The sequence below is a fragment of the Triticum urartu genome, chromosome 1, assembly GCF_003073215.2.
Source record: "Triticum urartu cultivar G1812 chromosome 1, Tu2.1, whole genome shotgun sequence".
NCBI lineage: Eukaryota > Viridiplantae > Streptophyta > Magnoliopsida > Poales > Poaceae > Triticum > Triticum urartu.
This window is the reverse complement of record NC_053022.1, coordinates 513,410,398-513,431,586: the sequence shown is the minus strand read 5'-3', so window position 1 is coordinate 513,431,586 and position 21,189 is coordinate 513,410,398. Positions and strand designations below refer to the sequence as shown.

The 21,189-nt window shown below is 43.6% G+C and overlaps 1 protein-coding gene across 1 annotated transcript; it reads right to left on the bottom strand.

The window, feature by feature from the left end:
• Positions 1–608: 608 nt before the first annotated feature.
• LOC125524224 (protein BREAST CANCER SUSCEPTIBILITY 1 homolog) lies at positions 609–5,774 on the bottom strand. Its single transcript, XM_048689296.1, has 14 exons — positions 5,620–5,774; positions 5,405–5,458; positions 5,243–5,313; positions 4,697–4,810; positions 3,944–4,419; positions 3,749–3,847; positions 2,650–3,630; positions 2,464–2,564; positions 2,181–2,367; positions 1,966–2,066; positions 1,773–1,881; positions 1,524–1,689; positions 1,316–1,434; positions 609–1,233 (listed from the first exon to the last, which is right to left on the bottom strand). The coding sequence occupies exons 1-14, from the start codon at positions 5,673–5,675 to the stop codon at positions 895–897; spliced, it is 2,973 nt and encodes a 990-aa protein (XP_048545253.1). The 5' UTR covers positions 5,676–5,774; the 3' UTR covers positions 609–894.
• Positions 5,775–21,189: the final 15,415 nt, after the last annotated feature.

Below are 21,189 nucleotides of genomic sequence, written 5' to 3'. Positions count from 1 at the left end.
CGATCATGTGCGAATTGCTGAACCAATGGCTGCTCATGTGTTCTTCTTGTATCTACCTATTCATTCAAGCATTCATCTGTCTACTGCTGCCTTACATTCGAACAAATCTGAAAGTGTATTTGCGTGTGAAAGCTTCAAGACTTTTACCTTCTTTCCCTGGTTGTTGCTTATGTATGGTTAGAACAAAATGTAACCAAGTAGTTCATCGTTCAGCCTCATGTGCAAGGGTACAACTGCAGTGAGCCAGTCTGAACTCTGATCAATATTTTTTGAGTTTGCTGTTTACGTGCCTCTCTCTGCCTTGGTGTTTTAAGTTCATCCTGCTCTCTGACAGCTCTATTGCTGTAAAAAAAATTATGCCTTTCCACTACTGAGCATGTCCCTCTTTTTACGGCCTGCAAGTAAACAGTTCATGTGGGTTTCTTTGCAGACTTCAATTTGAATAGGAATGTCATAGGAATAGGAAAATCATACTAAGTGAGATCACACATATCTCAATTCCTATAGGGAAAGAGATGTCATTTGAGCCTTTTCACAATGTCTCCCAACTGCACCTCTCAATGCGAGTGATGTCCCTAAACACATCATAAACAATGCACCAAATGATGTACTGTGGTAGAAGATTATGATAATCATCTTGTAGCAATTAATCTGGCTCAAAGGAATAGGGAGACCTTCCGGCACACACATCACGACACTAGTTGAGCCTGAACCTCTTTACATTGGAATGATAAAGTTAACTCATGAACAACCTCCTTTTTGAAAGAAAAAACACAAAATGTTACTCTTATAATTACATGACACGGTATAAAATTAAGCAATTGTCCAGTGACCTCCTTGATTTTTCAGTTTACTACTCAACCAACTGACATGAGAAGCCTTCTTTGAGCTCAGTCACAGAGGTTGCAGCTTGCAAGCTGCAACAGAGTCGATTATCCAGGCGCTGCTCACGGCTTCACCACCAGAGGCGAATGCCAGGGCCTGGGCTTCATCAGCCTGCCTGCGGCGATCATTGTCATTGTCGCCGAGTTTCGCCTTCCCCTGGTTCTCAACACTGTACACGACGAAAACAGAGGAGCGGTCATCAAGCAGCTTCTGCTGGTCCCTTGAGACAGGCTTCCGGTGCAGAACCGTGCCGCCTGCCGCAACCACCAGGTCCTGCAGGAAGCCCCTGTAGGTCATGGTGTAGTCCCCATGGAGGTAGAACTGCATGCCGTTGAACAACTTGGGTTGCTGCAGAACAAATGGACAGTTAACTGACTGCTGTAGCAGTAGTACAATAACAGTTGGGAAAATAACACTGGAAGAATGGTACCTTGTTGATTGCTCTCTGTCTTCCTAACTTCGGACCCTCACTGACGCCATGAACATCGGTGGTGACCTCAAATTTCTGCTCATCAGCAGGTTCCATGCTTTCCATGCAAGCCTTAACCCCTACAGCAGCATAAAGGCAGCAGTTAGTAACACTACAGGGCATCAATATCATTTCTGCGTTGATATGACAGAGTCCACTATGTGCTTACAATCGATGGAGACGATCCATTTGCCGTTCAAGATTGCCATCAGAAACTTCAGTGTGCGCTTGCAAGCGCCAGAGGGGTCAGTTGATGCAATGACATGGGTAACGCTGGGGCTCCAGCTCTTGGAAATAGGCACACCAGCTAATTTCGCAAATTCTGTTACGACGCCCTGAGCAATTCAATCATTTCATCTCAGTTAAAACTCATATGGAGCAAATATCATGGATTTGATAAGGAAAATAAGATGTATACCTTCTCAGCAGCAGAAAGAGCTGAACAGCAGAGAACCCACTTTTGTGGTGATCCTGATGGCCATTTCCAGTTATTGCTGCAAGCTTGGCTAGATCTTACTTGAGATGGACTGAAAAAAAACAGTTGCCCTCCAGTAAGTAATCATACATATTGACCATTACAAGACTGTTTAAACAGCAGGTTCTGGGGGTACCATTTTGGTGCTGTTATCCTTTTGGATTGCTTTTGTGGCTCAGAAACTTCCTTTGGCAACTTGGAAGACTGATGCAAAGGGCATAGCATCACAAAGTTTTCCTGACAGTGAAAATAAATTAGAGAAATAAGGTGGCAATTTAGAACTTTGACAAATGGCAAAGAGTTATTCTGATAAAGTTGAAATTGCTAGATCAGAACACAATATGAACTTACATTATCCCATCTGCATTCTGGGATCAATTTAGCACATGTGAAGTGGAAGCTTTTGCGACAACTCTTGTCAAAGCAACCAAGTGCCGCACCTTTAACTCCGCAGCAAGCACATTTGATCCTTTTGCTTCTAGTTAACTCGGGCGTAAGATTAAACACTGAGTCATCTTCAAAGTAGACATCTGGAGCCCTATGGTAAAATAAAAGGTTATGATGAAACTTGGCTAGATATATCAAGAACAAAAATATTTTACAATACAATCATGTGCTGGAAAGGACAACAAACCACTCCATGCAGTTCTTGTGAGAATGTATGACATTAGCCCCTCCACCAAATTCTACAGGGACTTGTTTTCCATTATGGTAGTGAACCATCTCTCCAGACTCCTTCAAGAAAGTAGAGATATTTACCGTTCAGTACCAAGGATTTGGGAACATCAACATGAGGCATTTGAAAATGATATGAACATACCTCTGTGATATCAGCAGACTGGCAGAAAGCACAGAAAACCTTAGAGACAGTGTCATCACATTTCTTCAGGAAAGTATTACCAGTGCAAGCTTGGAGCTTTCCAAAGTTTTTCATTTCTGAACAATCTGTTTGTTTGATACTTTTTGCACATTTATTCTTAACTGAAGCATCCATTGGTGAAGGAGCTGCGCGTATTGCCTCACTACTTTGGCATCTACCAAGTAAAATGCTTGATGTATTTGCAGTGATGTTTGATTTCATGCTATCAAGCCCTATCTGACTATTCGTTCCTTCACTGAACTTGCTCTTTTTGCTGCTCCTTTTACTTCTACCATCCAAAAGTTTGTGCTGGGTGCAACTTTTCATGAAGCTGTGGAGTAATGGCATTTCTGTTTCATTTCTAGAGACATCAGTAACTCCTATCTTTTCAGCATTGACACTGTCAGGCATTTTTCTAACTCGCTTACTTCTTGGCTCAGAATTACTCTCTGTAGTCTCAACTGTACTCTTCCCTGTTGTTCCCAGCTTCCTTGCACATTTCTTCTGTTGACCACTTTTCTCCTTCTGAGATCTTTCCGAGAGGTGTCCATCATGTACTTCAATCTCCAAACTATTTTCTCGAGGGTGAAATGTCCCCATGGAGTTATCATCAGAACAGGGAAATAGATTGATGTTGTTACCAGCCTTGTTTCTTCTACTTGAAGTATTCTTCTCTATAGCACTGCTGTTTTCTTCGCATGACTTTGCGGCAAGACTTTTAGTGATATTTGAATCTTGTTGGTTGGCATCAGCTTCTTTTGTGATGACCTCCAGCAACTTTGTCTTCCTGCTGTTCCCACCTCTTGCCTTCTTCCCCTTCTTCCTCTTGACAGGCTGAGCTGCATTATGTGTATGACCTGACTCATCGAATGAACCACCAAGCTGTATATCTTCCTCGTCATCTTTCTCTGCTATGTGATCTAATATATCCTCAAATTTACCCTGAACAGTCCAAACAGTTAGGTAAAATACATGCTAAATACAAAGTAGATGCAAATCAGATTATAAAGAAGAAACAGGACGAAATGTACAGTGTGTCTGGCCGCATGTAGCAAATTACCTGCTTTTTCCGTGGAGTAGAACACAGCTCTGGAGAGCAAGGCCTCTGGGACCATTCAAAGATTTCACTATCGAAGGCATCCGGAACCACAGCTTTGCTCTGCAACTCAAATAGCTAACCGTAAGCACAATTTATGCAAAGCTAGTAAGCACAAAATTTGAACAGGAAAAAAACATAAATGTTCAGAAAACATACATTTGGAGTCGTGTTAGGAGGGGTTCCAGCATCAGAATCTTTGATGTCACTAAAACAAGGTGCATTGTGACGCAAGGGCGTGGCCAATGAGGGTGGTTCACTTAACGTTTCAAGAGTGCCGCCTTCTGCATCCTCTCTTTCCCTTAACCAAAAAAAGGGTGACAATGAGAAACCTTCCAGTTTATCAGAGGCTGATGCTTTATCTTTGCCTTCTTGAGCATCACCATTCAATTTATCTGTTGTCCCTTGAGACTTCATAATCTTCTGAGGTCTCATTGGTGTCTCAGATTCAGGGAATGGTGTCACATGTATTCTCTTGTTCGTAGAGAAAGAAGGCTTTTTAGTAGGACCAGATGCAGAAGCCACAGCAGACTTTGTTTTGTTTGCTTTCTTCTCGGATGATATCTTCTTCTTTTGCACTGTTGATTTTTGTGACCTTTTAGACTTTTTCTCGCTGTTGGCATGCTTTGATCCATCTTCAAGATCAAGTAAGAATAATGCAGTAAGCACAAGACTGAAGACTAATTGTGCTAAAATTATCTGTAAAAGTTGATTTCAGTTTTATAGAGGCAAACAGACAACCATCCACCAGACAGCATGCCAAAATGGATACAACAACGAATGTGGTGCAGACCCCGGCAGATGCAAAACAACCACATAATTAAATCGTCCTTCAAAATTAATTTCACAATTGACCACCTTGCACATATGCTAGCGAACAAAAGAAGAGTTGATGCTATGCCAGAAAATTACCTGCAACTTGTGCCGCAGGAGTCACCTGTGTTGAGACAACATTACTTCCTGATGCAGCCTCCATGCTCTTCAAAATGCCGACCAGATTGTCCATGTGTGGTGCTGGCCGGATTTCTACAAGCAAAACCAGGCTTTATAACGTGAGTTTTGTATTAGATTAAGATCAAGCCATCACGTCAGAACTTGCAGAGTTACAGTAAACACTAGTTCATCAAGAACATTTCTGTGGAGTTTTAATAGTACTCCCTCTGTAAAGAAATATAAGAGCGTTTAGATAACTAAAGTAGTGATCTAAACGCTCTTATATTTCTTTACGGAGGGAGTACTATGGTTCCGATTTTCGCATATAGTTAGATAAATATTTAATTGCTTCGTAAAGCAGACATATCATGCATGTTAACGTTATCCAATCCTTAAAAAGGTGAAGCATTTTTTTTGCGCACGGGGAAACAATTCCGTCTTTTGCAGCCCAACATATTCTACACAAAACATATATAACTTCAGCAGCCTAAGAAGGCCCAGATAACAACAGCTACGCCCACTAACCTCTTCGGCGGAACGGCACCTTGCACACAGGGCAGGTGGAGGAGGACTTCATCGACTCCGTGAGGCAGTGGCTGCAACAAGGTCGGGAGCGCACACATGAGCCCAGATCGGATAGTTTCACAGGGATATTGCAACGGAGGGGGACGGGCAGAAGGGACTCACTTGCAGAAGATGTGGTTGCAGGTGACGGACACCGCCGATCTGAGCAGGCTCAGACTGCCACCAGGATCAAATTGACGAACAACAGCCAGTCAGAATCAACAACAAGAAAGGGGATAAATCGGAGAACTGGTGTCCACAGATCCAGGTGTCGGCCACGAGGGCGCGGACGAGACGAGGGGAAAGAAAAGGGCCGGCGGGGCGGCGGGCGGGCGTACCAGATGGGGCACTTGAGCTCCCGTCCCATCCTCTCGAGGCTGCCCATGTCCGCCATTCCGATCGCTGGGTCTCCTCCGGAGTCTCTGCGGGCGTGGGGATTACCGGATTTTGTGAGGTGTGGGGGGAGGGGTTTCGGGGGTCGGCGGGGGATTTATTTATGTTGGCGGGAGTTTTCCCTCCAACGTTTTTCATTTCAATTTGGTTTGGTGCGCTGCGTGCGTTCCCTTCCCTTCCTTCCTCGGGAAGGAGGCGAGCCCGCCGACCGACCAATGCGCCTTCCTGTCACGTGGCCGTCGCGAGTGGCGCCGTGGCGGCAACCGGGTTTACTATTTTTTGTCTTTTTTTTGTTTTGCAACATAGGCTTTGGTATGGGTGGGCTGGAGGGCCCGGCCTAAAAGCCCAGTGTACCTAAAGGATAATGTCCCAAAAACGATGGTTTTATATAGGAAAATGTGTAGCGGCTCCTCCGGTATCATGTATCTTTGCTGTTTCTCTCTTTTTCTCTTTCGTTTTGGCTTTGTATGACTTGTGATGTGGTGGTTGCTTTATAACATAAAGCGGAGGGAAATCCTTTTTCGTCTATATAAAAAAATGCCCGGATGAATTGAAATGTGTGTGAAAATTCTTGAACGTGGATGCAATGTTTTAAATGTGTGTTGAATGTGGATGCGGTTAATTGGAATACAGCTGAATCAGGTGAAAAGTTACGGGATGTACCGAAAATATTGTTGAATTAATAATTCAAATAAGGATGGATGTTATCGTCCAAACAATAATGGACTGTACGTATTTGAAAATAGTGTTGTCTCGTCATCAATAATCGTTGTTGGACGGCGGACCACCCGACCAAAAGGAGGTTGCCTCAACCCGACTACTTGCCCCTTGCGCGACCAAAATGAGGAGTCAATTCAATACATCATCATGTCATTTTGCCTTTTTCCTGGCAGATCTGGTCTCGTATTCTCCAAATTTTAGGACTGGTTGTTATTGTTCCACAACCCATCACTGGTTCTCGGTTGATGGTGTCAAGCTATCAACCAAGCTCCCGAATAACCTTGAAAAGGGCTTAACTCGAGAAAGATCTAGAGCTGAAAATATGTAAAACCTTGTGGTCAGGAAAGATAGAAGGACAGTGAGGGCATGCCACCGCTCGACCAAGTTGTACTTTCACATTTTTTACCACCTTCTTGCTTATTATTATAAGTCCAAGAAACTCAATGAAAATCCAAATCAAATAAATTGCATTCAAAGAGAACCTCACGAAAATTAGCCATAATTTTGTGTGAACGCTTGTTCCAAGAAAGGTGCTCACTCAAGCAGGCGGGATGTCGTCTTCAGGAATGTTGTCTAGCGTGCCGCGTTGTGCCACTCCCGCCTCATCGCCTCAGAGAGGCATTTGTTGACGACCGCCACTGAGGAGGACAGTTTGATGTCACCAAGGTAGTAGCCAAGGTGGATGCACACCTTGGAGATCATCGGGGATGATGTATCCTCCTTAACGGCGATTGGATGTCACTAGTTTCTGGACTGGCGATGGGGCGGGGCTGGTGGCGCCACCTCCTTGCCACAGTGGAGATGGGTGTGCCTGGGAGGGCGCCTCCTCCTCCAAGCGGTGTACGATTTGGACGCCACAGTGCGACGCAGGGGATGGCGACGCCTGACCACGGTCACTGATCGGGTGCGTCCGTTTGGAGCCCCTATTTATCCGTCCATGCAGCCACACTCCATATTTTCTTCCTCATGTGTGCAGTCACCTGCACATGATTGGTGTAGATGAAGAGAGAGAAGAAAAAAGAAAGAAAAAAAGATGGTCCGGGTTGGGTCATGTCCTACATGACAGACTGACTAGGTGCGTCCTCAATATGAGGGTTCGCGGATAGTCCGAGCGGATGGGGACGATATGAAGGGATTAGGTCACTTTTTTCCTTCTCTTTCCTGTCCGACAACATCCGTGGACATTTGAGGAGGATTTGAGAATGCCGGTTGTAGATGCTCTAAGGCGCCCGGTGAATGTGGCCGGCAGCGCCAGGATCCGGAGCTCCCCGCAAATCTATGGGGCACGTGGAGAACCACTTAGAGGCGTCGAATTTTCCAATAGTGGAGGCCGAGCTGGAGGCGTGCATCGAGAGAGGAGCGGCGGGATAGTGGTGAAGGGATTGCGTCCACGGGCGGCCAGCTTAAATAGCCGGGCAAGCTGATCGGGTCGCTTAAATTCATCCAACGCTTGGAGTAGCCTTCATGGTCGCCGCGTTGATGTGAATGCCGCTCTGGTCAACCTAACGGTCATGTCCGCCCTAACCGAAATGAATGCGGGTAGGCAGATATTCGGCCACAGATTTTTACACCAAGACTAAATAGAAACGGAGGGGACTAGTCACGCTCAACAACCGTTCGTAGGAGTACTTTTTCTTAAACCGCGTCTTTAGTACTCGACGGTGAGTTAATTAAGTATTTTCTTTTTGCCGGAAATTAATTAAGTCCGAGTACTTGCTACGATGGAACGATTTGTGCGAGACAGCAACATCGTACTCGTACGGCCGCACATCCTACTATGGCCACAATAATACGTACCCTATTTCATTTTTCGTTTGCGAAAATGCAGAAATGGAGAGGCGCTCACACCATACGCATGCGCAGATGCGCAGCTAAGATTCAAGCATCTGTCTCCATCCGGCATGTTGTTTTTACGTCACGGTTGGTTGCAACTTGCACGTGACACACGAAAATTTGAAGGGGCACGTGTATGGTGAAACGCCTCTTGCCGTCCATCTGCGCCGTGCACATATCTGGACATAAAATTGTTCAAAATGAATGAAAATTGGTAGCTCTCTGGATACGAAACACTATATGTGTTAATTGTTTTACAAATACGGCTACATGTCTGTATCCTGCAGCCCCCGTTCTGTTACGAACCCTATTCCATGACTTTCTACCATCGTTCACTTTCATTTTCCTTCCTCCTTGCGCTGTTGTTATTTCTTCTTCTATCCTGTTCATCTTCTCCTTTGTTCGTCCTTGCGCTGTTTTTATGTTATTTCAGTTCTAATTTCTGCTATTCTTTTATCTTGTCCACCTTCTTCTTCCTTCTTCCTTGTGTTGTTCTTATGTTATTTCAGTTTTGTTTCCCCCCCTTCAATCTTCTTTTCCCTTCTGTCCAATGCTTTTATCTACGTCATCTTTGTTCATCTGTTCGTGCTGTCCTATGTGTTTGTTTCAGGCATCATTTTTTCCGTGCAAACTTGCTACTGTTTTTTTCCAAAAAAAATCTGCTGTCTTGCTTCAAATATACATTGTTTTTTTCTTCAATACTTGCACGCACGTGTACTATCAATATTTATTTGTGAAAACAATTCAATGGCATAGTTATGATTTTTGCCCTACCATATATGATTCCGATTTTGTTCTTCAAATTAACCCCCTTTTTCTATTATTTGATTTCATTTTCATTGCTAACATGTTTTCTATTATATGACAGTGATACCTTTCCTGGTGAAACTTATTTTATGCAGTATGTTTTTTGTTTTGGAACTTGTGCCGATTCTACTGGCTCATTTTCTGCCAATTTATTGCTTGCGCACAAGCAACCAGTCAAAAAGCAATCTGGGCGTCTCGGGGGCAACTCCCTCTCGCCGGAGTAGCCCCTCTCCCTCCCCTCTCCTCCTCGCCGCTGCACGAGGCTGCCGTCGGGCAAGGCCCATGGCGCAGCCGGGGACTGCGGCGGCGGGGCATGCGCTGCTCTGGTTCACATCGGAGGGTCTTGGATCTGGGCGGCGGCCCCCGGCGAGGCCCCTTGTCACCTGCGGTGAGCAGTGGGGTGGGCGCGGTGCCGGCGATCTGATCGGGTGGCCAGCGGATCTTCGGTGGGCTGGGACCTGGCGCGGCTGCCCTGGTGGCTGGCGGCGTCAGATCTGGCTGCTGGCCATCTTCCCTTGCTCGGTGCGTTTCACCCTCGACGGTCCCTGGCTGTGCAGGCGTCTGGACTGCCTCTGGGTTGCGGGTGATTCTGGTGGTCGGGATTCAGATTGGGGGAAACCCCTGGTCGGCTCCAGCCGGCCGCGACGACGACGACGTCCGCGGGCGCCGATTTCTTCATGGAGACGTCGGTCGAGGTCTGCCCTTCCACACCCCACCACCTTGCTTCTCGGGTGAAAACCTAACTCCGGTGGGCGGCGGCGGCGTCCTTGGCGCCGTGACCTTCTTGAAGGCGTCGCCTTGAGGGCAGTGTGGTGGCGGGCTCAGTATGGGGTCGGTGACAGCAGCCGAGGATCGAGGGACCAGTGGGCGCCTTTTTTGGTGGAGCGGTGCTTCATCCTACACATTGATGACGGCGGATCTCGGCGGCGTGGTGCAGTGGAGACTCGGCGCCCGATGCGCGGTGATGGACTCGCGCAGGTGAAGGCAGTTGTCTGGCGTCATGGTGGCGTCAATGGCAGAGTGGGCTGACAAGGTAGAAGCCTCAATATCTGCTCTGAAGACGGACCTGTGCAAGATGGCGGCGACGACACATGTGAGTGCGTCAGACCAGTTTATGCCCCAGACCCGGTATGTGGCTCGGCTGGGGCTTCTGGCTTTTGATGATAGGCTTAGGTGAGTGGTCCGGGTATTTGGCCCAGGTAGCATCCCTTCATCATATGGATATGAGTAGTGGCATATGTTGCCAAGATGGCGGATTCAGACATATTGTTGTAATACTTTGTAAGGTCCTCGAGAATAATCAATAAAGTGGCCGTATGCATCTCCTAGATGCAGAGGCCGGGGGTCATCCTCCTTTTCTAAAAAAAACCTAACATTAGTATTTCTGTTGTGCATACCGCAGACGCCCCATCTTATTTCTCCCTCGTCTTTCCCCATCATATTCTGCCCTTCTAGTGCCATCGTCCAGATCTTCTTTTTTCGTAGTTGCTGTCAAGGCTTGTCGGATGTCGATAGCGAAACCCGTGGACGAGGACTACGCCGTCATGGCATGGTTATGGTCAACACTGCCGCAACAAGAAGAGCCACGAAAAAAAACCCGCAGTCGATCCCAATGTAGTTCATGTAAGGTAACTCACCATGTATTCCTCTTCATCTCTTCCAAAGCAGTCCTATTACCTTTTTTCTCTCCAAGTTACATGTTTCCACATTTGTAGTGCCCTGTTTGCAACGACGGCAAAGGTTTGTGCCACCATGAGACGGTTCTGAATAACAAATGCTTGTCTCAATAATGGCAAGTCCTAACAAAAAGTTTGATTTCTGATTTTATTGGTTAGTTAGTTGATTATAGGTTCGCTTATTAACTGAACAAACTGTACATCCAGTAGTCTTTGAACCGCATCTGTTTATTTGATCATCTTTGAAAAATTTCATTTACCTGAACATTGTTTAAATGTACCCGGATTTGATACAAATTCAAACCTAGACACTCGTACCAATCTTTTACGTACTGCTGGACGACGGCCTAAGCATAAATAACTTTTGTTTCTGTACCAATTTTAACTCTTCTTACATTTTTATTTTAGCATACACATCTTTATCTGAAAGATGGTCTTTAAATAAAATAATATCAACAACCTACAGTCTTTTCCCGTACAAATATTCATTTCACAACTGTCTCGCTAGTTCCTCTTAATCTTGCCTTTTCCAATATTAATCCTTATTTTTGCACTTGCCTTTTCCAATATTAATCCATATCCATGGACAGGACAGCACACCCTAATCTCACCAGTTCCTTTTATCTACCCAAGAGGAAAGCCAACGCGTAAGAAGGAATCATGTGGTACGCAGTGCGCGGCGGTGAGCGCCATTTCTCATGCACGCTGGTCTCCATGCGACGGACGTGGATTTTTACTAACTAGTTGTGCGCGCAACTGGTATCTGAGACGCAAATCTACCTTGCCGTCAAATCAACAAGGCCCACTATGTTGTCAGATCTGTATGGTATTTCAATGTTTCACGATTTTCATCGGCGTGTATAGGGAGCTGTATTCCATCCGATTGGACAGGTTAGCTGACAGGTCTATAGATTCGGTTGTCGTTAGGTCCTCCACATGCATGTTATCGCTCCATGCTGCCTTTTATCAGTCAGATCAACCATACTAGTACTCCGTAGTATGTTGCTAATTGTATGGCTTGGTACTACTAATTAACCGAAAATAGCATTTTTTTCTTCTAACCGCATGTAATATTAGGCGCCATTGATTTGGCATAAAAAATTGACTAATGGTTTTCAAGTTGTTCGTTTTGCCATACTACAGCACGACGCACGCAAACAAAAAGTACTGCACCAGATCGTTTGACAACCGGCATCGGTGGGACCAGCACCTGGCCCATTACTGCACCAGATGACGGTCCATGTAGAACTTGGTGCGTCTTTTTGGCGTCATTGATTTGTTCTTCACTGTTATAATTTTGTTAGTGCAAATAATGTTCTAGAAAATGTCTAATTTCCTACTGCTTGCAAATTTAGATACATTAAAACTAAGCACATTCCCTGCCCTCCCAGACCATCAAGATTTCTGGTCGTCGGATGTTTGTTCCGGGTCGTTGCTGGCCGTCAGATGACTATCTAATCCCGTAATTAACCAATGGGCCGGGTGACCTAGGGAGGCTATTCCAGTGGAAAAATCGGTGGCCTCTGGTTGATTGGGCCAGGCAGCCCGTTTAGCGGTTGGTGAAAGAACAGCCCACCAATTAGATGGTGTGCGACGTCGCTTCAGTTCAGGACGGGTCAAGGACATCGAAGGGGCGGCAATCCCTCCCTTCATTCTCCCTCGCGGCCGCCGACGAATCATCGCGCCTTCACGATGTTGACCAGCCACCGTCTGTCTTCCTTCTCCAGTTGCAGCAGAGAGGGGCTCAACTCTCAGACCAGTGAGGCGTGACACCATTGCCACATCCGACAGCGCCATGGCCCAGATCTCCACCGATGCGGAGGCGGCGCTTGGAGAGGCCATCGGGTTGGTGTTCGGGCGGTGGACAGCGCTGCAGGTGGCGGTGGGGCAGCAGCGACTCCCATGCCAACGTTGATCAATTCAGCGAATCAATCCTCTACTGGTTCTATCCCTCAAGGGTACGTACAGCTCCTTCAGCAATCAACATCCTCAGATAAATAAAATAATATGTTCCTTCTTGTCTCTTTGAGGCGGGGATCCTGTAGTAAAGTTGATATTGTTTACTTTAGCATCTGAATTCTCCTAGATCTAGCGGCATGATCGTCAACTACTTGGCTTTCAGACCGGTGCAGCAAGAATGGTCTCCACTTTGTGGCTGCATGGGGCTCGAGCCTTAACGAATGATCATTGGCAGCGACCTAGGTTTGCCTCTACAAGAACAATTTGACAAGGGAAATGGGGGTACATGTCAACATTCGATGGAGTCCGCTGGTACAGATCATTCCCTTCCCTTTATCTTGCATATAATCAGTGTTCTCTGCTGGTTTGGATTTGTCCTTTCCGAGTGCCTAGGATTAGCATTCCACAACAATCAGGATGTCACCCAGTTGATTGGAATTTTGAGCACAAAATCACAGACGTGTGTTCTTTATAGGAAAATTATTATGTCCAACTACTACAGTGGATCTATCAATATATAATGAGTAATGAAGATGGATCTTTTTTATTGAAGAGATTATAATATATAAGAGGATATTATGTTCACAAAAAAGAGAGTATATGTTTTTGGTATTCTTCTCGGTCATTATAGAATTGCACTATTACTATCAATAGGTCAACTGGTTCAGCTTTTCCTATAAATTGAACAAAATAAGGTGAAGGCTTTGAATTTACTTATCTACTTTTCGTGTTATCAAAAATAAAAGATAGTTCTCTACTTTTCATCGACTGATTTCCTTTATCTCTATGTTAGAACCTCACTTTCTCCATGCTAACTTATCAGCGACTTGCTCCTCCGCATAAGATTCTGAATGACCCACTCTTGTGCAGGTCCTGACATTCAGGTTATTTTTTCTACTTATCATCTGATCATCATGATATGGCACACGTTGCACATCATGAATTAGTTACAAAGAGAAGATACCTTTATTTTTTTCCGACTGCCTCTTGAATGTTTCTAATATTGCTTGTAGAAAATTGTAAAATTTGTATACATGTCACTAACTCATCTCATTTGTCGGTTTATTCAAGGACATCCAGAACAGATGTGACACCTTTTCATTTCTGCAACAATAATTTGCAAAAAAATATTATCTTGGCAGGTCATGTCTCCCATTTGTTCTCTTTAGCTTTTAAGCATAGCAGTTTAGATATTTTAATATTGTAAACAGGAATGGGCATGATGATTTAAATTTCATTATAAATCCATATCTTCTTCGAATGCGTTAGTATATATAATGGCCACAATGGCACGTTCAATTTCCACTTATTCAAACGATCTAGCTTTCAATACAAGAAGAGACTTACTTACTCCCATGTTTGTTGAGATGCTCAGAAACCACACTGAGAGGGCTATTATCATATCTATGTTCAAACATGGAGTCGCTAGAGGTAATAGTTTTGGTTTTCAAATATACCTACAACATACATATGTTGCCAGAAGTATATCTACGCACATGTATCTTGTGTTTACTCAACGCTCACCATAACTGTTGAACTGCAATTCTTTGCCCAAGTAGCTAATGTTTCCACCATTAACATATGGAAATATATCATTACAGACACATATACATGCATGCATATACATAGAGTCTCAACACAGTGAATTCCCACTAATAAATCTGCTTCCCTGTCCTGCGTATCATGTAGTTGTGGAAAATATGCTCATGTGTGACATAAAGCTACCAATGTATGATATAGGGCATGAGAAATTTCTGTTTGAGTTAGGCATTTGATTTCTAACCTATTGCAAATTGTATCACAAGTAATGCCATCAAGCTTGTTATCGGAGTAAATAATCATATTGATAATTGATTTTCTTTCCTGATTTCATTGGTCTATTCTATCTTCAATTCAAGGGAAAGTTCTCTATAAATAGCATTACGATTTTGAAATTTGGCATCGTAAGGCTACGGCATGGAAGTAGCCCTGTTAACTTAATTCAACATGATAAGTATTTGTTTATGGCTCCATATAATTACATCAACCCCTAACATTAAAGTGTAAAAATGAATGGGCGCGGCAACGCGCGCCATCAATGATCTAGTTTCAATTAGAAGTCAACGCTAACCCAAACACCTATACTAGTCACCAAGAAAGCATGTGAGAGTCGTCACGTGCGAGATTTTGGAATCTAGCATGACGTGCGCTCTTCGGTAGGCATAAACACGATTTGACAATGCACTGGCTCAAGCGGCGTAAACGGTGCATGTTGCCAAAGGAAGGGACAACTCTACGGAGGTTAGGCTCAGCTGTGAACAGATTGAATTAATACCAGCGTTCGAACTGTGTAAAGGGAAATATAACACCTCACGAGTTGCACACAACAAAGAACGCGGTCGTTCAAAAAAGAAAAACTCGGTCCAGGTTTATCACTGCCGGATCGCCCATTTTGTCCATTGTACTATTATTTTAGTCACTCACAAAAACGACCTTACCGATAGCTGTGAAGCAAACAGTCGGCAGATGAACTATACTAGTTGAATTAGGACCTTTGGCGCGTGCGGTGGACATGCAAAATAGTACTCCCTCCGACCCTTTCTAGTGTGCGCATAAGTTTTTCTCGTTTTTTCCGCAATATCTGCACGATCCAGATTTGTAGCAATTTCTTTTAAATATATCCCTACTTTTCAGCACTCCCCTTGTGCATTAATTCCGGCCACGCATGCAACATATGCAACGGAGGATGGGCCAATAACAGCCATGCAGAGAAATACGCAGGGGAAACGAGGCGGACAGGCCAATTAACTAGCTCGCGTGATTACCGCTTTGCAGCTTTCCACGTCGTTGCAATTCATCCAGTGCAGGGGCAATTCCATCCGAAAACTATTTTGAGTAGCACTCCTTGGTATGCGTGATGTGAGTTAGCGCAGACTAAATAGAATCGGAGGGACTATGTGTAATCTTTTAAAAATGTTTATACAATGTAAACAACAGATCAAGTAATTAAAAAACATACCATTCAACTAAATGTTCGCCGAGGTTCTTGAAGTAAAAACATACCATTCAACTAAATGTTCGCCAAGGTCCTTGGAGTAAATGGTTCAGATCCATGTCGATTTTCATCCTCACAGCTTTCTTGGGGGAGACGAAGAAGAGAGAGGGGAAGGGGGCAGGTGGGAGAGAAGGATGTAGGGACCAGGTCACAGGGAAGGGGGCAGCACGTGATTTAGGGGGGGGGGAGGTGGAGATAGACGGGGAGAAAACAGTTGTGAGAGACCAGGTCAGCCTCCCAGTCGCGGCGACAAACTCGCGGGGGTCGATCAAACACACGATCGGGCTCCTTCCTTTTTTGTTAGGGGGGGACCAAAACTTACCCAATCTGGCTGGTTGCCAGGGATCCCTAACCAACACTCAGTTGATGCCTAGACGCGTCCATGTTGAATCCAAATCTCACAAGGAGAAAAACCAAACAAGAACCAAAAAAGATGATGCAAGCATGCAATGGTTTGAGCTCTCTACGAACGATATGATCAAGCTACTCACTTGAGAGCCCTCCTTGATAGTATGACAATCGATCCTATAACCCGGTCTCCCAACTACTACCACGAGACCGGTAAAATAGAAAACCTATTAAGGGCAAACCTTTGCCTTGCACATAGCCCACTTGAGATGGATGATGACGATTTTGATTACGTTGGCTCAATGAAGACTAGTTGATTGTTCCATGGTACTCCATTATGGGCGAGCCACTACTCGATACATCTCACGGCAAGCTTCTAGCACTTTTCTCTTCGTGATGCTCCACTTGAACTTGCACACAACAAAGTAACCCCACCAAGAACCCTCACGTAGACCATGGGTTAGTACACAAAGCATAATCGATAATGCTTAACATACCATGGGATCACTTGATCCATCTCGGCACTTCTTCTACGCTTTGTGTGTTGATCAACTTGATTCACTCTTTGACTTAGTCTTGATCAATATCTCACATGGGCAATCTTTAGATAATTCCTTGAATAGCACCTTGGTCATCACAAACTCTCCTTGAAACCAACAAATGGACTCCAAGAAAAGCCTATGGACAAAATCTTCAAATATAACTCAAGGCAACCCAAAAAGAAAACCAAAAAAGATTTCTCGTTCTTCTTTTGCTTGTTGGGAGCTTTCTCGTGTAAATAGTTTTATTTCTTTTCTTGTTCTTTGGGGGTTGAGAGGAGAAGACCATGATGAAAATGTTAAATGGCTCGCATATGCATTATTGTTAATTTAACCAAGAGCCATATTACCTTGTCTTCTCCTGTGTATTGAATGCTTGCAGATTCCAGCTTAGTCCAATGCATGTGCACTATTATTATTATCCACATCGTTCAGTCGTGCAAGTGAAAGGCAATTATGATGATATATGATGGACTGGTTGATATGAGAAAAGTTGGTATGAACTCGACCTCTCTTGTTTTTGTAAATATGATTAGTTCATCGTTCCTGATTCAGCCTATTACGAATAAACATGTTTGCAATGACAATTAGAGATTATAGTTGCTTATGCCATGCTTAATTAGCTAGGAGTTTATAACGGTTTACCTTGCGTGCCAACATGCTATTAAAATGGTTGTGATGTGGTATGATAGAGTGGTATAATGTGAGTAGCATGGAGTATAAACTTTACCATTTTGTTTGGGAACCGCCTATAATGTGAGTAGCATGGAAGATATCAAAATCTCTCGGTTGTTATGTTGACAATGAAAGTATACCGCTCAAAATATTATTTATCTCTATTTCAAAATCGAGCTCTGGCACCTCTTCAAATCCCTGCTTCCCTCTGTGAAGGGCATATCTATCTACTTTTATGTTGAGTCATCACCCTCTTATTAAAAAGCACCAGTTGGAGAGCACCGCTGTCATTTGCATCCATTACTATTAATTTATATTGAGTATGACTATGACTGGATCTCTTTTACCATGAATTATAATGTTTAGTCAATCCTTGATCTTCAAAGGTGCTCTGAATTTATGTTTTGCAGTCCGAGAAAGGGCTAGCGAGATACCATCTTGTTATATCATATTATGATTGTTTTTAGAAAGTGTTGTCATCCGAGATTTATTATTATTACTCGCTAGTTGATTATGCCATTGATATGAGTAAATATGAGACCTAAATGTTATTGTGAATATGGTTAGTTCATAATCTTTGTTGAAACTTGAATGCTGGCTTTACATATTTACAACAACAAGAGCAAACAAAGTTTGTAAAAGTTTTTCTTTATCACTTTCAGTTTATCAACTGAATTGCTTGAGGACAAGCAAATGTTTAAGCTTGGGGGTTTGATACGTATCTGTCGTATCTACTTTTTCAAACACTTTTGCCCTTGTTTTGGACTCTAACTTGCATGATTTGAATAGAACTAACTGATACGTCTCCGTCGTTTCTACTTTTCCAAACACTTTTGCCCTTGTTTTGGACTCTAACTTGCATGATTTGAATGGAACTAACCCGGACTGACGCTGTTTTTAACAGAATTGCCATGGTGTTATTTATGTGCAGAAACAAAAGTTCTCGGAATGACCAGAAACTTCACGGAACATCTTTTCGGAAATAATAAAAAATCATTGCAAAAGATGAAGACCAGGGGGCCCACCCCCTAGCCACAAGGGTGGGGGCGCGCCCCCTACCTCGTGGGCCCCTGGAGCTCCTCCGACCTCGACTCCAACTCTATATATTTGGTTTCGGAGAGAAAAAAATCAGAGAGAAGGATTCATCGCGTTTTACGATATGGAGCCGCCGCCAAACCCTAAAACCTCTCGAGAGGGCTGATCTGGAGTCCGTTCGGGGCTCCGGAGAGGGGAATCCGTCACCATCGTCATCATCAACCTTTCTCCATCACCAATTTCATGATGCTCACCACCGTGCGTGAGTAATTCCATCGTAGGCTTGCTGGACGGTGATGGGTTGGATGAGATTTATCATGTAATCGAGTTAGTTTTGTTAGGGTTTGATCCCTAGTATCCACTATGTTCTGAGATTGATGTTGCTATGACTTTGCTATGCTTAATGCTTGTCACTAGGGCCCGAGTGCCATGATTTCAGATCTGAACCTATTATGTTTTCATCAATATATGAGAGTTCTTGATCCTATCTTGCAAGTCTATAGTCACCTATTATGTGTTATGATCCGTTAATCCCGAAGTGACAATAATTGGGATACTTACCGGTGATGATCGTAGTTTCAGGAGTTCATGTATTCACTATGTGTTAATGCTTTGGTCCGGTACTCTATTAAAAGAAGGCCTTAATATCCCTTAGTTTCCGCTAGGACCCCGCTGCCACGGGAGGGTAGGACAAAAGATGTCATGCAAGTTCTTTTCCATAAGCACGTATGACTATATTCGGAATACATGCCTACATTACATTGATGAATTGGAGCTAGTTCTGTGTCACCCTAGGTTATGACTGTTACATGATGAACCGCATCCGGCATAATTCTCTATCACCGATCCATTGCCTACGAGCTTTCCATATACTGTTCTTCGCTTATTTACTTTTTCGTTGCTATTGCTATCATCACTACAAAATACCAAAAACATTACTTTTGCTACTGTTACCTTTGCTACTAAATACTTTGCTGCAGATATTAAGTTTCCAGGTGTGGTTGAATTGACAACTCAGCTGCTAATACTTGAGAATATTCTTTGGCTCCCCTTGTGTCGAATCAATAAATTTGGGTTGAATACTCTACCCTCGAAAACTGTTGCGATCCCCTATACTTGTGGGTTGTCAAGACTGTTTTCTGGCGCTGTTGCCGGGGAGCGTAGCTCTATTCTTTGAGTCACTTGGGATTTATATCTGCTTATCATTATGAAGAACTTGAGAGATCCCAAAACCAAGATTTATCCCACAACTATGAGGGGAGGTAAGGAACTGACATCTAGCTCTGCACTTGATTCACCTTCTGTTTTGAGTAAGCTTGCGACACCTAAACCTGCTTCTGCTATTCGTTCTGATATGTCGCATGTTATTGATGATGTCACTTCTGCTATGCATGATACTTATGATGAAACTACTTCTATGCTTGATACTACTGTGCCACTTGGTGATGTTCTTGATGAACAACTTGCTAGGGTTAGAGAGAATGAAAATATTGAATCTGATAATATTGATGAAAGTGATGATGAAGACTCTTCCCCTAATAATGAATCACCTGTTATTCCTGAGGGTTATGTTTTTGAAAAAGAAGCTGCTTAGCTATTTTAGCTTGCAAAGATAGATACAGACTCCAGAGGTTATTAGCTAAGTGAAAGCAACAATCTCTAAATGCTAGAATGAAACCTGACCCTACTTTTGCTACTTCACCTATCTGTGTTACTGATAAGGATTATGAGTTCTTTGTTGATCCTGATATAATTACTTTGGTTGAATCTGATCCTTTTCATGGCTATGAATCTGAAACTGCTGTGGCACATCTTACTAAATTAAATGATATAGCAACCCTGTTCACTAATGATGAGAGAACTCGCTACCTTTATATCCTTAAAATATTTTTGTTCTCATTAAAGGGTGATGCTAAGATATGGTTTAATTCTCTGGATCCTGGTTGTGTGCGTAGTCCCCAGGATATGATTTATTACTTCTCTGCTAAATATTTTCCTGCTCATAAGAAACAAGCTGCCTTGAGGGATATATATAATTTTCAAGTCATTAGTCACGTACTATGTGTTATGATCCGGCAACCCCGAAGTGACAATAATCGGGACCACTCCCGATGATGACCGTAGTTTGAGGAGTTCATGTATTCACTATGTGTTAATGCTTTGGTCCGGTACTCTATTAAAAGGAGGAATTAATATCCTTTGTTTCAATTAGGACCCCGCTGCCACGGGAGGGTAGGACAAAAGATGTCATGCAAGTTCTTTTCCATAAGCACGTATGACTATATTCGGAATACATGCCTATATTACATTGATGAATTGGAGCTAGTTCTGTGTCACCCTAGGCTATAACTTTTACATGAGGAATTACATCCGGCATAATTCTCCATCACTGATCCAATGCCTACGAGATTTTCATATATTGTTCTCCTCTTATTTTACTTTTCCATTGCTAATGTTACAATCACTATAAAACCAAAACTGCTACCGTTACTTTTGCCACTGTTACCGCTACTATCATATTACTTTGCTACTAAATGCTTTGCTGCAGACACTACTAGGAAAAGGGCTATAGATGGAATTGACACTAATGGCGCACCAGACATGTGGTGCGCCATTACTATATACTAATGGCGCACCATGTGTTGGTGCGCCATTAGTGTCCAAATACTAATGGCGCACCACATCCACGGTGCGCCATTAGTAAAAAACTTTTTTAATTTTTTTTCAAAACTACTAATGGCGCACCGTGGGAGTGGTGCGCCATTACTAGTTGAACTACTAATGGCGCACCACTCCCACGGTGCGCCATTAGTGAATTTTTTTTATTTTTTTTCAAAACTACTAATGGCGCACCGTACTAGTAATGGCGCACCACTCTCACGGTGCGCC

Coding starts and splice junctions, on each gene's coding strand:
- LOC125524224 (XM_048689296.1), bottom strand. CDS start 5,675: ATGGCGGACATGGGCAGCCTCGAGAGGATGGGACGGGAGCTCAAGTGC. Junction 2,067..2,180: donor CAGAATGCAGATGGGATAAT/GTAAGTTCATAT, acceptor TTTCACTGTCAG/GAAAACTTTGTGATGCTATG. Junction 1,435..1,523: donor ATGGATCGTCTCCATCGATT/GTAAGCACATAG, acceptor ATGCTGCTGTAG/GGGTTAAGGCTTGCATGGAA.